The sequence below is a fragment of the Galeopterus variegatus genome, unplaced genomic scaffold, assembly GCF_000696425.1.
Source record: "Galeopterus variegatus unplaced genomic scaffold, G_variegatus-3.0.2 Scaffold3826, whole genome shotgun sequence".
Classification (NCBI taxonomy): domain Eukaryota; kingdom Metazoa; phylum Chordata; class Mammalia; order Dermoptera; family Cynocephalidae; genus Galeopterus; species Galeopterus variegatus.
Genome location: NW_007729937.1, coordinates 64773 through 81533, shown reverse-complemented (window position 1 = coordinate 81533; position 16761 = coordinate 64773). Strand labels below are relative to the sequence as shown.

The window sequence follows — 16761 nt, the reverse complement described above, 5'->3', positions numbered from 1 at the left end:
GTGACAGTGGAGAGGGGGCCACCAGCTCGGCCCTTGTCATGGAGGGAGCGGCTTCTAGCCGGGGCGGGCTCTCCGTGAGGGGCGTGTCTCATCTTGGCCCGCCCTCTAGACCACGCCCCACCCTGGCAGCGAATGAGCGAGCGCGCCGCTAGGGCGCAAGGGCGGGCCCGGGGCGGGGTCTCCGCGAAGGGCGTGTCTTCATCTGGCCACGCCCCCGAGGTCCCGCCCCGGGCCGGCGGCCAATGAGCGGGCGTGCCTCCAGGGCTCCGGCGGCCGCTGCGCGAGATCGGGCGGCTTGGGGCTTCGAGCGTCCTCTGGCTCGGCGCTGTCCCGGCAGAGACACCTGAGCGCGCCGCCGCGGTGGGAACCCAGGTCTCGGCCGACGCTGTCCCGGGAATGCTTTCAGTTCGCACAAACATGGCTGCGGCCCTGCGAACTGCGGGCGCCCTGCTCCGCGATCGGCGTAAGTGGGGCTGTCGCGGCCACCGCCGAGGCCGGGGTCACTGCGGCGCAGGGGCAGCGGGCAGCCCTCGCCGGGGAGCCCCGGGCTGGGGGCTTCCGGGACTGCGGTGGGCTGCGCGCCATGGGGCGAGGGGCGTCGCGGCGAAGGGACCGGAACGGGCCGTCCCATGGGAGGAGCGAGGGGACCACATAGGGCATCTGAGGGCACCGGGAGGCGCGGGATCACAGCTGGGCCGTGAGCAGTGGCTCAATTTCTCGGAGCCTTAGTTATTGTCATCTGTAATTACAAGATTGTTGTGGGGATCACGGGAGGGAAGGTATGTTACCATGGGCATCTGTCCTGCGGTTCCCTCCCTGCTGATGGAGTTCACAGGGCGCCCACTGCTGCTGTGCCCTAGCCCACGGCATCACTCCGTGCTCACTTTTTGGGAGCAGGACAACCGCAGGGCAGCCCGGGCGAGCGTTTTCTAGAGATATTTGGAGAACAAACGAGACCCATTAACAACTTCACGCGTGAATGCAAACCATGAATATAGGTTGTGTCCACAGGATGAGCTTATGGAACTCTGGATCAGACACCCCTGTGACACCTTGAGCAAGGCACCCAACCTCGCTTGAGCTTTGGTAAAAGTAAAGAGAGAAAAATAATAGGCTTGCCATGGAGATTAGCAGGATACAGGGGAAGCCCGTAGCACAGCGCCTGTCACACAGTAGGGACACAGAGACCCTCAATGTTCCCAGTTATTAAAGTAAAAAGGCTGCCACAAATATTATTATTAGTATTTATAAATATTATTATTTAATGCATTTGAAGTGACCGGACACAGATCTGATTATTTTTTCTTATTTTTCTAAGAAGTTCCCTAATTCATCAGTCTGGCACCTACTTAAAAGGGCATGGAGAGAATCCACTCAGAACCTCCATATCTTGTTAAAGGTGTCTTTGTTAGGAAAATAGTAAGGATCCGATGTACAATGAAGATCAGCTCACTAGGGGCACTGGGAAACAAAAGGCATTCTTTTAAGAAGAGGCAGCACAGTGCCAGTAATGGAGCTGAAAGAAGTACTAAATTAATCTTTTCTTTCACCGACCTTTTCTGTGGCAAATAAAGACTGACAGCTCTAGATTTGAGGTCATGGAACAGTATGAGAAACTTTAAATTATTTGTTGATTTTTTTGTCTAGGTTAAAAGTAACTAAGTAGAAGGATTCAGAAACCATCGCAGAAGTAGATTTGAAGTCTTGTATTACGAACTCTGATTTTAAGGTGTATTTATAATACTTTAATCATTATGGTTGATAGGAAAGAATTAATATTATCTGGGTTAGGAAAAATTGAGGAGTATTTCTTTTTTTTTTTTTTTGTCTTTTGTCTTTTTTCCGTGTCCGGCAACGGATCGCAACCCTCAGTGTTGCCCCCGCACCGGGCCGGGGACCGGCAACGGGATTGCAACCCTCAGCGTCGCCCCCATGCCTCGCTCAGCCAGTGAGCGGGAACCGGTCTGTATATGGGATCCGAACCCTCGGACGGGAGGGCCGCTGCGCTTCCCAAGCGGCGCACTATCCAGTGCGCCACCGGGCCGGCCCTAGGAGTATTTCTGAAGATGGATTCTGAAAGTCAAAGTGGAAAAGCAAAGTTTTATACTCTATGTTCTTAGCATATTACAGAATTAATAAGAAGCTTCCTGGGATGGGCCATACACTACATATGTGTGTGTGTGTGTGTGTGTGTGTGAATTGTTGTTTATCTTTGTGCCTTTTTCTTTCCAAATGTTTTTAGACTGAACATAAATGTCTTTCATAATTAGAGAAATAATTTCTAGGATAATAAGTAAGAGTTCCTGCATTTAAATAAAATAATATTTTGGCTCCACACCGGAAAATAACAATTTTTTTTACACAGCCCCTGCCCAGTATTTATTAGTAGTCACAATATAGAACCTTATTTCTATTGATAATCTTTTATTTTTTTATTTTTTATTTTTTAATAGATGACCAGTAAGGGGATCTTAACCCCTGACTTGATGTTGTCAGCACCACGCTTTCCAAGTGAGTTAACCGGCCATCCCTATATAGGGATCCGAACCTGTGGCCTTAGTGTTATCAGCGCCACACTCTCCCAAGTGAGCCACAGGGCCGGCCCTTTAAATGGTACATATTTTTATAAGTACCTTTTGAAATAATTCTCATCTCCTATGTGATAGAAAAGGGACTTATTATATATTTAAGTACTTTTTTTTTTTTTTTTGTCTTTTTCGTGACCGGTAAGGGGATCGCAACCCTTGGCTTGGTGTCGCCCACACCGTGCTCAGCCAGTGAGCGCACAGGCCATTCCTATATAGGATCTGAACCTGCGGCGGGAGCGACGCTGCGCTCCCAGCGCCGCACTCTCCTGAGTGCGCCACGGGGTCAGCCCTTAAGTACTTTTTGAACCTTGCCTTCTACCCTCCTCTACCCATGCCCAAACATCTAAAATATTAAAATAATTTGGTTTTGAAGAAAGAGTTGATACCCATGAACTTCTTAAGTCACAGATATACTTTTGAATCATTCACCTGTTGGGTTTGTCCAGGTGTTAAGTTTTGTTTTCTTACATCATCTTCTTCTCTTCTGCATATCCCTCAATTTGATAGCTGTTCCTGTTGTAGGCCTTCCAAAGGTAGACCAGCTGTCCATGTAAGGATGTGGGGCAGAATTCCCTGGTCTTAATTTAGAAGGGGGCAAGTCACCACATGCAATGTGCCAGGCACTGTTCTTGGGGCTGGATGACATCAAGTTTTTCCCCCTAATCTTCACAACAGCCCTGCAAGGCCTGTTGGCCTTATCAGCGTTTTACAGATGAGAAAAATGAGACTCACAGTAGCTCAGTGAGTTGCCCACGCTTGTTGATCTTTTGCAGAATTTCTGCTCAGATCTCTCTGGCTGCAGAACACATACGGTCTATGTGGACTACACAATGCCACCTGTGCCTTCACATTCCCTTCACCTATGAGCTGAGTCTATTCAGGAGTCTCAGTTGGTTTGTTTGAATGATTACTTTAAATTCTTTTAACTGGACAAACACTAATCACTTGGTAAGAGACATTCTTCTTTTCTCTAGAACCTTCAGATCATTAGAGGAGGGGAGTGCTTTAGAGAAGTTCTTGAGGGGAGAGGGTATTAACCCTAAATCCTGAGCAGAAAGGACCTCATTTTAGCAGCATCATCCTCTCAGAATTTGATCAATCACAGAGAAGAGAATTTTGTAAATAGACAGGATGGCAATAGTTAAGCAATGTGAGAAACTACCAGCTCCCAAATTGTGCTAGGAAATCCTAATGTACTAGTACATTGGCAAATCTAGTCCCACCCCAACTTCCTCCCCTGTCCTTTTTTTTTTTTTTTTTTGATTGAATAAGAAATTTTATTTTATCACCAGAAGTCAAATTATGGAATGCCAAAATTCTATTCTCATACTCATGGAATCTGATATAATCTCATTCATATAAGGATTGGGGACATTGTAGCATGATTAAGAACCTGGCTAAATCTCATCATGTAGTTCAGAATTAAATTTGTCTAAAATAAGACGTTAGTTGGTTTGAGACTTCATCTGAGTGGAATTGAACTTCTTTGTGTCAGTATTTGTACTTCCACTTTGAGTTAGTTGGGATTGTTCAGCATAAGGCTTGTGGACAATCAGGATAGTTAGAAATACAAGTGGCCTGGAGATACCATTCTCCTGTATTTAACTCATATGGACATGTTGGTGATAAAAAGAATTCAGAGCGGGTGTAGCCCCTAGCCTCTAGAAATTTACACATGAAACTAATGCTAGCACTAATCACTTGGTAGACACCACAGAGTGCTTCTCTTGTCTTAACTGCTTTAATCCTCACAAGAATCCTGATAACAAAGTGTCATCATTTTACAGCTGGGGAAACTAAGGCTCAGAAAGATTATAACCCAGCCCCAGATCATATTGCTGCTAAATGGCAGAGCTGGATTCAGTCATATCTGTTTGGTCCATAGCCTGAATTCCTCACCAGGATACCTTTGCCTCCCAGTAGGAGAGGGCAGGAGGAGACTGGTCTCAATCTGGTTTCTAAGCTGTGGGTTTGAGGATGGGGAAGGAGGTTGTGTGTACAGCAAGGGGCATGGTAGTAACCACTGTCTCACACTGCCATCTTTAATACCTACTATATGGCTTCAATTTAATTTTACTGTATGTTTAAGGACCAACACTTTTCATACTACAACTGAGTATGGCACATGGACTCCTCAATTCAGGTGGGTTCTCCAGGCTGCCACTAACTCTTGTGGAGACCAGGACAAGAGTATACGTGGACGACATATATCATATGTGGGATAGCAAGCTAACAAACTGTGAAATATGTTCTGTGCTCCTACACTGACATATAGACCATCATAGTGACCTGAAAGGGTAAGCTCTCAAAGTCTCCAGAGCTTCTGCAGAAATGTGGAGACCTTGGGAGAGTTGTCTCTGACCAGCAGGCTTTTTCCTGCATTGTGAAGTCTTGTGCCCACACATATGTGGACACTCTAGTCTGCATGTCCCAGCTCCATTCCTGCCCCAGTAAACAGCCACCCTTTGGCTACCCTTCAGATCAAGAATTGGTTACACTGATGGCACGATCTGCCTTCAGGAGGATGGATCCAGGAAGTATGCCTGTACAGATCCTGGCAGTGGGTGTGGGGCTTTCTGGGGTCCTGGTTCCTGGAGCCTGACCTGGCATGTGGGATGTGGACTCTGGGGGAGGCATATCTCCTTGGTCTCATAGACTGCACACCCCATGAGGTAGGATGCAGTGGGAGAAGGGCCAGAGAGGGTCCTCTAAAGCAGAGGTCCCCCTTGTCAGGGTCCAAGGGCACTGCTGGGTTCTTAGCACAGGTGCTTTACTGGAAAAGGCTTGTAGGCAGAAATGAGATCTGCTGCTGGTTGAAAATTGGTCCATTTTCCACTCCCTAAATCAGTGGCTCTTCACCCATTCTGCAGGCTCCTCGCCCTTCATCTGAGCAGCATACTGCTGTCAGTAATGTTCGTTCATAATGTGCAGTGGTTCTCCTGAGGGATCATAGCAAAATCCACTGCTAAAGCAGAGAGAGGAGGTATGTGTAGCTTCTAAAACGCCTCCCTGCAGGTCCTCATTAGCCATCTTAGGGGAGTGAACCTCCACCCTGGTCCTCTTGGAGAGTCCTAAAGGGCCTTCACCTGCTTGCAGAGAAATGCTAGAAAAATCACCTCTGCTAGAGCGTCTTTTTAAATTTTCAAGCCAGGAATTATGCGCTGAGGACCTCTTCAAAAGAAATTACTTTCCAGCTTAATTTCATGCCAGCACTTTGATTTTGTCGTAGTGGTGCCGGGCAGCGCGGCCCATCAGCCATGGAGGTGCAAGTCAGATGCAGCAGCGGCCGCCGAAACAGCCCAACGTGCCAGAAGTGCAGAACCTCAAGTCCACCTGGAGAAGAGGTGAGTCTAGTATTAGGTACGAATGAGGATTTCTCTTTATTTATGCAAACACCAGTAGATACAAGCTACCTATGAGGAGAGGTGCTGGGAAAACCCAACACGTAAGGAGTAGTGTGTTATTTTCTTAGCTGCTTTTCAACAGCTTGTTAAACTACAGATTTTACCCCCCTTCCCCACACACCCCCTCCATTCAGCAGGGCATTGGTTAAAGGACTTATAGTTGAGTACAAACAGTCTGCAAATCATATAAGAATTTGGTTCTGGAATATGTCATAGAACACAAATTATATGTATGCTGGAAATGTATTTAGGAACCTAACATAATTATGCCTGTGAAATGTATGTCCGGTAGAGGATAAAGACTAACTCATGTACCAGGAATTTCTATAGAAAACTCTACCTTTGTTTTTCATCTGTGATCACAGTGAACATAATCATAAATGACATCATGTGATTTATAATTTATTAAAGAAAGTCCATGTGTCATACATACCTCACTTGGTTTGTGGTGGGTGACAGCAGGCATGGCCTTGTTGCTGTGTCCTCTCCAGTAACAGCAACCTCAGCTGGTTACAAGTCCTCCTCTGTACAGAGGCAGCAGAAGACTTTGTAAAGAGAAGTTATGAGTATGTAGAAACAGCACTTTTTAACACCAGGCAGAGTGAGAGTAGCTGTGACCCATTTAACCCCTTGACCTTTCTGCTAGACCAGACATTGTTCTGTGAAAGTTATACAGCTAGGAAGATATTTTTATTTTGTGTTTGTTATTTTTCACTGTGTGATCCTGGGTATGTTGATTGAGTGCTAAGTAAACTGAGGTTTGTTGGGGATAGGGCATTAGGGGTGGGGCCCAAACCATCTCCTCTCAGCTCTCTTTCCTAAAAGGTGGAATTAGTGAGGAAGTAGGAAGCCCAGACAGCCTCTCCGGCTGGCAGTGTGCCAAGCAGGGCACTGCTCCTTGTCACCCCCACCGTCCCTCTTCTCACCTCAGCCACAAGTACTTAGGGGTCGGAATAAGCATTTGGTGTAAACTGCAGAACTGGTTAAATGTGGAACCCTGGAAGAATAATTATTTCATTACTATATTTTCCTAGTGGCAAAAGTTAATGTAAATAGCTTTAGTATTAAATTATTAAAATTAAATAAAAATCTAGAAAAAACTCAGATTCTGTTAAGTGACTTTATAGCATATTTATACAAAAGAAATGGGTTCATTTTGCAAAATACGCACAGGCAAAAAAAAAGACAAAATCACTGATAATCTCATCCATCAGTATTTTGTCTCTATATCTATACCTATTAATAGTTACTTAGTTACTTAGTATATTGAAAAGTTACTTAGTATACTTTGAAAAGTTCGTGGAAAGATTCATTTTATTTATTTATTTATTTATTTATTTATTTATTAAAAAGATGACTGGTAAGGGGATCTTTTTTTTTTTTTTTTAAAAAGATGACCGGTAAGGGGATCTCAACCCTTGGCTTGGTGTTGTCAGCACCACACTCACCCAGTGAGCAACCGGCCATCCCTATATAGGATCCGAACCCGTGGCCTTGGTGTTATCAGCACCGCACTCTACTGAGTGAGCCACAGGCCGGCCCGAGGGGATCTTTTTTTAAAATTTATTTTATTTATTGAATCAAAATCGATTATACATATTTTGGAGGTTGAACACTGAGATATGTTGATCACATCAGTATTACTAGCATATGTATTGTTACAAACCATAATTAATCTTTATGCCCCTTGTCCAATCTCTCCCCATCCCCCATTCCCTCCCCCTCCCCCCTCTAATTACCCTAGATTTCTTCTCTCCTGAAAGAATCATGGTTACTCTGTTAATTTGTTGCCTAGGTGATCTTTCCAATGCTGAGAGATGTGATCGGGTCCTCCAATATTATCATAGAGCAGATGCTGATTCTGTTACTCTGAAATGGGCTTTGTGGAGAGAGACATCCTCTTTGTTTCTTTGACTCTGCTGGTGACTCTCCTTGTGTGAATGCACTCCAGTGGCTGGTGGACCATTTGCGTGGTGCTTGTGGTGTCTAGTTGCTTTCGCGGCAGCCATGGTTATTGTGGAGGCTGCAGTGGGCCACGTACACGGAGGTGCTGTTTCTGGTATGCTCCTTGGTATTGGTGGTATGCCTGGTTGTGGGGTGTGTCTGGTTCCCTTCTCCATGTCTCTGGTCTGTGGGCAGGCCCCAAGTCGCTGGTGCCATGTGCCAGGTTGTGGGAGGTGTGTCCAGTCTCCTTCTACATGCCTCAGGTCACCAGGTGAGACCCAAGGAGCTGGTTTGGTGTGCCTGGTTGGGGGAGGGAGGTCCAGTCCCTTTCTCCACGCCCAAGGTCCCTGAGCAGGCCCCGAGGTGCTGGCACGGTGTGCCTGGTTGAGGGAGGGTGGTCGGGTCCCCTTCTCCATGACTGGGGACTCTCGGTGGGCCCTGAGGCATTGGCATGGCATGCTTGGTTGTGGGAGGAGGGTCCAGTCCCCGTCTCCATGCCCTGGATGGGCCCTGAGGCACTGGCATAGTGTGCCTGATTATGGGAGGGCGGTCCGGTCCCCTTCTCCATGCCCCGGGTCCCTGGTCATGCCCCGAGGCACTGGCATGGTGTGCCTGGTTGTGGGAGAGAGGTACAGTCCCCTTCTCCTTGCCTCAGGTCACTAGGTGGGCCCTGAGGCACTGGCACGGTGTGCCTGGTTGTGGGAGAGAGGTCCAGTCCCCTTCTCCATGCTTCGGGACCCGGGGCAGGCCTCAAGGTGCTGGCACAGTGTGCCTGCTTGAGGGAGGGCGGTCTGGTCCCTTTCTCCATGCCCCAGGTCTCTGGGTGGGCCCCGATGATAAGGGGATCTTAACCCTTGACTTGGTGTTGTCAGCACCACGCTCTCCAAGTGACCTAAATGGCCATCCCTATATAGGGATCCGAACCCTTGGCTTGGTGTTATCAGGACCACACTCTCCCAAGTGAGCTATGGGACAGCCCAGATTCATATTATCTTATAATTCTGTTTCTCCACAAGTTTTTTTTTTTTTTTTTTCCTTTTTGTCTTTTTTACTGACCGGTAACGGGATTGCAACACTCAGTGTCGCGCCCGTACCGGGGACCGGCAACGGGATCGCAACCCTCGGTGTTACGCCCGCACCGCGCTCAGCCAGTGAGCGGGAACCGGTCTCCACATGGGATCCGAACACTCAGCGGGAGCGCCGCCACGCTCCCAAGCGGCGCACTCTCCAGTGCACCACCGGGCTGGCCCTCCACAAGCTTTTTGAAGTGCCCTTGTATTTACCAAAATATGACAATACTGTGCACATTGTTTTATAACTTCCTCTTTTATTTCATAATATGTCAGCATATAAATATAGTCTTCTACATTGTTTTAATAACTTAAGTGTATTTTATTAAATTATAAGTTATTTATCTAGTCCCATATTATGGGGCATGTAGATTATTTCTAGTTTTTCAGTATTAGAAATGGTGAAGCATTGAATGTCTTTATAGATGATTCTTTTTTTCTTTCTTTTTTCCTTTTTTTAAAATTAATTTTGTTGTGGATCATTCTGATGCCAGACATTATACAGGCATTGGGCTGCTTCATGCTTAGACTGGACTAACCAGAATACTAGACTAAACACTAGACTAGACCGCACGTCGACGCACTTGTGCTGTAAAGTGTTAGGTAGTGAATTTTTTAGGCTTTGTAGGCCATACCGTCTCTTTTGATGCTATTCCACTCTGCTGTTGTAATGTGAGAGCAGCCATAGATAATGCATAAACAAATAAGCATGGCTGTGTTCAATAAAATTTTATTTACAAAAACAGCAGTGGGTGGGTGTGTGTGCAGATTTGGTGCATGGGCTGTAGTTTGCCTAACTCTGTTCCATAGGCCAATTATGTCTGGTAGGTTTAATGAATAGCTGGAATTTTTCTTCTTGATGCTGACTATATACAGTAGAATAGAATTACTGTTTCTTTATTAATTGATGAACTTAAGTTTCCATTATGTACATTTAATTCTTCAAATGGAAAACCTCCTATTTTGAGAGTACCAGAATATAAAAATTGCAAAATGTTGAAACTATTTCAAGTGAGAAGTTTTAAATAAGTTGTGTTGTATACATTTTTACGTTCAAACAAAGGGAACACGACTATTCAGACCGTGGTCTCAGGTGTGCTCTGTCTGGAGGGGAGAGGAGACAGAGGCCCTTGACTAAAGCTTTGCACTTCACATTGTGGAATAGAGGGGGATCGGACTAGGGCTTACTAATGCCCCATTTGTCATGCACAACACAGTTTTGAATTAAGTGCATGCACATTTAGGCATTTTCAAATCCTGTGCGTCGCTTTCATGTGTAAGATCAACATGGGTTTGCAAAACCCTGAGTAGGGCAGGGTAACATCCCTTTAAAGCCACTCTTGTTCTGAGCACAGGTGTTAAGATGAAGACACAGTTCTAAATCCCGTTTGCACATTGATACCCTCTGTGGCTTAGGTAAGTCTTTTAGCCTGGGGTTTCTTAACCAGTAATCTGTTAACTGGCAGCAATCCATGGGAAAATGCACTTAATTTATTGTGTGTCACAGATTTTGAGGGTGAAAGACAGGATCCCAGGAGAAGGCTGGTGATCTAAATAGAAAGATTAAGGGAATATTACAGTCTCACAGAATAATGCATCTGAAAATTTCAGATATCAAGGAAAGAAAACCAAATACCACTGTTATGGTAGTGGTAGGATTTCTCTGTGGAAAAATTATATAATAATGACATTTTTAATGTAGTGACTTGGTTTACTAAAAAGGGAATTAAACCCTCTTTCTCTAAGACAGTGGTTCTCAATGGGGTGGAGGCATTTTTGCCCCTGGGGACAAATTTGGCAATGTCTGGAGACATTTTTGGTTGTCACAACTGGAGTGGAGTGTGTGCTATTGCCATCTAGTAGCCAAAGGCCAGGGATGCTACTAAAGGCCAGGGATGCTACTAAACATACTGTATTGCACAGGACAGTCCTCTGTAACAAAGTATTGTCCAGCCGAAAATGTCAGAAGTGCTGAGGCTGAGAAACTCTGGTCAAGACAATGATGTGAAAGTGATTTTAGTTAATCTTTATAATGGGGTCTAAATTAGAAAATCCCTGACTTCATTGTTATGCAGCATTTTCCCTTCCCTGGGAATTGGTTCTTATTCTGAAAGTTTAGGTTGAGAATTCAGATTTCTACCTCATTTGTCTACAGTGAATGAACCTATGGTGTGTTTGATCAAGAAAATTTCCACATATTTGGCACAGCCTGCTGCCTAAAATTATTGCCAAATGTTAACAGTTGTTTAGAAGTTGCCAATTAATCATAATATCATTAGTTTTAGAACACATTAAGGATGGTAAGTGAGAACCAGCTCAGTAAGGTTGGTTTAGTCATTGTGGTAGCCAGAGGTGGTCTGATGTAGGAGATTTAGGAAATGACCCCTCAACGTTTGTAATGATGGTGTTTTAGATAAATTTCAGGCTGGTTATTTCTCAGCTGTTTTATCAAGAGTGAATGCAGGATATAGCCATAAAATGGAATATTATTTAGTAATAAAGGAACGAAATACTGGTTAATGCTACAACTTGGATGAACCTTGACATTTTATGCTAAGTGAAGAAGACACAATTGTGTGATTCCATTGCTGTGAAATATACTGAATAGGCAAATTCATAGACCTGGAAAATAGATTACTGGTTGCCAGGGGAGAGGGAAGAGGGAATGGGGAGAGGTTTTAATGGATGTCAGGATTCTTTTTGGGTTGATGAAAATGTCCTGTAATTAGATAGTTGAAATGGTTTCACAGCCTTCTGAATATATTAAAAACCACTGAATTGTGCAGTTTTTAAGTGGTGAATTTTATGGTATGTGAATTATATCTCAATTTTTTTAAATGCAAAAACAATAGCAACAAAAGAATGAATGGAAGAAACATTCCTTGTCCTTTAATTTCCCTGTCACTGCCATCACATGCTGCCTGCTTGTGGGACACACAGACCTTTGGATCTCCATGGCCCGGCTCAGACTCTGACCTTCTAATTCCAAGTCTCTAGTCACCGTCTTCCGGTGGCTCCCAGAAGCACGTGGGGTCACTCGGTTTCATTCGGGCTTCCCCTTGCCCCTGGCGAGGTTAGGAGTAGAGAGCTAGCCTGGCTCGCTTTGGGCTGTGTACGTCCTGGAGCTGTTCTGTATTTTAGATGTGTACATTTTTGAATAGTGCTTTCATTTTTAATTTCCCAGAAGCCGATTGACTAGAAACTTTTGTTATGGAGTTTTGCTTTCTTCTTGCCTTCTACTCATTCACTGCTTGATTCTTTAGCCTGGGACTGATTTGAATGTTAGCACCATTTCTTGCAGGGTGAGCAGTGGATTTACACGAGGGTTGGAGAGGTCAGTGTAAAGCGAGAAATGTGGTTTGTCATTGTAGGGGACACTGAGGGAGCAAAGGCAGCCAGTGGAGAAGGAAGCCAAGTAGCAAGAAATAATTTGTCAGTAATATTTTATTTAATAATTGACTAAAGAGAAGGGAGCAGATGAAAGAGTAAGAGATGGGCTGGTATTTAACTTTGGAGATTTAAAATGATAGGGGAACCTTTCTCTGTCTATAATGTAGCTTACTGCATGCCAGGACATGATAAGTGACTAAGTACATTACCACTGAATTCTCAAAACAACTTTTTGAGGTAGGTGGTGGACTCTGTTTTACAGATGAGGAAACCTGATGTTTGGAGAGGTCATATAACCTGTGTATTTGTAAGACATTCACATGCACAGGTACTTCAGCCTCAGGACAATTTAAGATTTCTACTTTGACTCTCAGTCCTTAAAGAACTAGATCTTTGTTCAGGACTGACAGTTTAATAGAGAAACATTTCAAGCCAAGTGAAGACAAATGTCACAGATGGAGCTAAGAGATGAAGGTCAGAGTCAGAGCTGGAACCATGGAGAACTGGAGGTCTCATACATTCCCAGATGGGTGGCCATGTAATGACAGTGGAAAGGTCTGTGGATTTTTACCTTTGCACCCAACAGATCAGATAAGAGTTTGTTAACTGAACCAAGATTCTACCTTAGAGGAGAATAAAAAGCGTGACAAGTCAACTGTTGCATTTTACTGGATATAGGAAGCCAAAAACTGGAATATTAATGATGAATATGGGAGGCCCTGAAACCCTGGGAGAAGTTCACGACTTCCTTCTGAGGCTCTTCTTGGACCGAGACCTCATGACACTTCCTGTTCAAAAGTAAGATAAATATACATACCTGTACTTTTTAATAACATATGCAATGCATTTTGCCTTACGTGTATCTCAACTCTACAGTTTCATAAAAATAAACAGTTTTAAAGCATGTCTGTTAGTGGTTAGGGCAGCAGGGTTACTTTCTGTTGGATATCAGAAGGATATGATATTGGAAGAATTGCAGGGAAGAGAGAAAAAGCAAGTTAGTGAGGATTCTCCTTGAGCCTGTTCCTCCCCAGAGCCCTGGAAATTGCAGTTGTCTTGACACAGCTGAAGTGCCTTTAAAGATTTTTAAAGATATATTTGCACTTGGCACTTAACGGCTGATTAACACTTAGGGAAACGATGATATTATTCATTTGTACTGTGAATATGGATTGTCACTCTCTTCCTACTCTTCCTTCAGCCTTCCCTCCCTCCTTCCTTCTTCCCTTATTTCTTTAAAAATAGGTTTCCTAATGAAGAATTAATACATGCATATGGTAAAAAATGCAAATAGTATAAAAGTTTTTACAGTAAAAAGCAAGTGTCCCTTTCACCTTGAACTCAGTTCCCACCCGGAGGTAAGCACTATCACTATCCAGAAATAGTCCCTGCATATCCAAGCATGTATACATACCTTTAGATCTTCTCCCCCACTTTGTTACACAAATGTGAGGATACTCACATTACTTGGCACTTAGCTATTTTTGTCTAAAACTTAACACCGTATCTCATTTCATAGCAGATTATATAGATCTGGCTTATTTTTTGCATGACTGTTTAGAATTGCATTGTATGGCTGTACCTTAATGTACTTAACCCGTGCTTCACTGACAGACATTTAGGTTGTTTACAGTGTTGGAATGAACATTCTTGTACATACATCTTTGCTCACATATGCAAGTATATCTATAGGCTTAAGATACTTTTTTTTTAATTAAGAGGAATGTATGCTTCCTTTGTCTTATATCCTAGTTCTTGTTAGGTGCAGAATCAAAACATATTAAGATAGGAGCTGGCAGATAAGGTTCTCTGCCAGGTTGTCGGGTGTCCTGAACCTTCAGGGTATGCTGCTAGAACAGCTAGGGGAGCACAAGTGGATATTCCTCAGAGAGTATCTAGCTTTAGCTCTAATCTATGCCAAGAGGTGGCTATGGTCAGTGACTCAAGCTTCTATTTTTAAAGGCTCAATCTTGTTAGGCTCTTCTTAAAATTTTGCTTATCTTTTCTTATTGAGTAGAAAATATTTCCAGGTTGCTAAGGTGGTATAAAATCCACTTGCCTACATGTTACATGTTTTAGTAAACTGGCACCATTCATCGCCAAACGTCGAACCCCCAGAATTCAAGAGCAGTACCGCAGGATTGGAGGTGGGTCCCCAATCAAGATGTGGACTTCCAAGCAAGGAGAAGGCATGGTGAAGCTGCTGGATGAGCTGTCCCCCGACACAGGTGTGGTGCTTCTTTACTGACATGCCACTAGGTTTGTTCTTCCAAAGTTCAAAACAGCATTGGAAGCCAAATGCTGTTGCAGGTACCAGCAACTCTTGATTTGTGGGAGTTTCTACATAATACACGGTCACTTAATTCAGTTCTTGAGGCATTATCCTTTGACTGTATAGCCTTTTCCATTATTTCCTGTGTTACAAATAAAAAAGTTAAAGATTTGGAACATTAGTTTTAAAAGGAACGTCAAGATGTTTGTTAAATTGAACTAGATTATAAGGCAGAAGTGACATACCATGAATAAAAGATGCATATATTGTTGCGCTGGAAAGAAGTCTTTGGAAAGTGGATTGAGGCTGCTGCTATTGCCTTTTCTTTCTGGTTGGATGGCTAAATAGATTGACATTTAGAGCAGAATCAGCTGGCTGCCACTGAAGCCACGAGACACAAGCAACTTGTAGTGAATGCTTTCAGCTCTCAGCAGCGCCACCATCGTGAGGTATTGAAGGACCATGTTGGATGCGCACTAAAAAGAGGATGGTACACATCTGGTAATTGTCCTCTGAGAACCTCTACACAGAATAATAATGTACAGAATAAAGCACTAAATACACGAATGAACTGCAAGAGCCATATTTAATCACATCTAAGATAATTAATTGCAGGATACACCATTATTTTTGTATAATGCTAAGTCACAAAAAGCACTACCAGTTAATTTTAAGACACCATCTGTTGTAGGTGTGCACCAATATGAGAAGTGTTAAAAGTTTTAAAATGTGTATCTTAGGGCACATGAAATACATTCACTGCAAATGCATTGTAGGGCTGGGATCAGGTCAGGAGTGTGGCACTGTGGAGATTCGCAAGGAAAATAGCTCTGCTAGGCAGGACCAAAAGGAGCTTTTCATCTCTGAGAAGACATTATTGAATGTCACCTTGGGTTGCTCTCAGAATCCACCGTTTCTTGTTGCACAAAGGGGCAAAGGGCTCTAGCCCCTTAGGAGATCATCTTACTCAGAAAAGTGTTCAATTGCGGATCTGAATACTAGGTTTGCTTCCTGCCTTCAGCTGTGGCTGAAGGGCATTCCTTTTACAGTTTGGCCACACATGCCACAGCATAGCTCTTCAAATGTCACTGAGGGAAACTTGGCTGCCCACCATCCATACCTACTTGATAGAGAACAAACTCTGTAGTTATTAACAGTTTATCATGATAAAAAGGCTGAGCATGAATCAGATTTGTAACTGCTATGTTGTCTTCAGTGGAAAGATGCCATGTTCATATATTGCAACAAACTCTGTAGTTATTAACAGTTTATCATGATAAAAAGGCTGAGCATGAATCAGATTTGAAACTGCTATGCTGTCTTCAGTGGAAAGATGCCATGTTCATATATTGCTATAGAACCCATCACCATAAAGAGCCCTAGTAGAGTTGTCAGACTTGACAAGGGAATCAGACAGAAGGACATCCCTCCCATCTCCTCCTGTCTCTGTGGTCTCTATGGTGAGGCTGCTGGCTTGTCCAGACCAGCCAGGCCAGCTAGGTCTCAGCTTCTCAGGTTGCCCTGGGAAGATTCCCATGGAATGGCATGGGTTTAACCCACTCTCCCACTTACTATCAAAAGTCTGATCGTTTTGGGCCGGCCCTGTGGCTCACTCGGGAGAGTGCGGAGCTGGGAGTGCTGAGGTCATGGGTTCGGATCCTATATAGGGATGGCTGGTGCGCTCACTGGCTGAGCATGGTGCGGACCACACTGTGCCGAGGGTTGCGATCCCCTTACCAGTCAAAAAAAAAAAAGTCTGATGTTTTAATATGTAGTTATTTATTGCAAAGAAAGAAAGTTACAAGCATGTAGATTCTAGGATTAGTTGTTTGCTTTGGTAGGAACCAAAGAATAATAATATCCACTTCATATTTACATAACCAAAATTGTTGTGAAAGTGATTTTAAAAAATCAATGATTAAGCATTCTATCCTATAGGGACTTAGTTTTGAAGGTCTGTTATTCTTTTTTTTTTTTTTCCTTTTTTTGTCTTTTTTTCGTGACCAGCAATGGATTGCAACCCTCAGTGTCGCGCCCGTACCGGACCGGGACCGGCAACGGGATCGCAACCCTCGGTGTTGCTCCCGCACCTC

General features: G+C 44.0%; 1 protein-coding gene across 1 annotated transcript in view; it reads left to right on the top strand.

The window, feature by feature from the left end:
- The first annotated feature begins 396 nt into the window (after nt 1-396).
- Nucleotides 397-16761, top strand: part of FECH (ferrochelatase) — a 40587-nt gene continuing 24222 nt past the window's right edge. The window contains exons 1-4 of the mRNA XM_008586094.1: nt 397-463; nt 5818-5932; nt 13075-13194; nt 14476-14624. Of these exons, the coding sequence (XP_008584316.1) occupies nt 397-463; nt 5818-5932; nt 13075-13194; nt 14476-14624 (451 nt within the window). The remainder of the gene's footprint in view (nt 464-5817; nt 5933-13074; nt 13195-14475; nt 14625-16761) is intronic.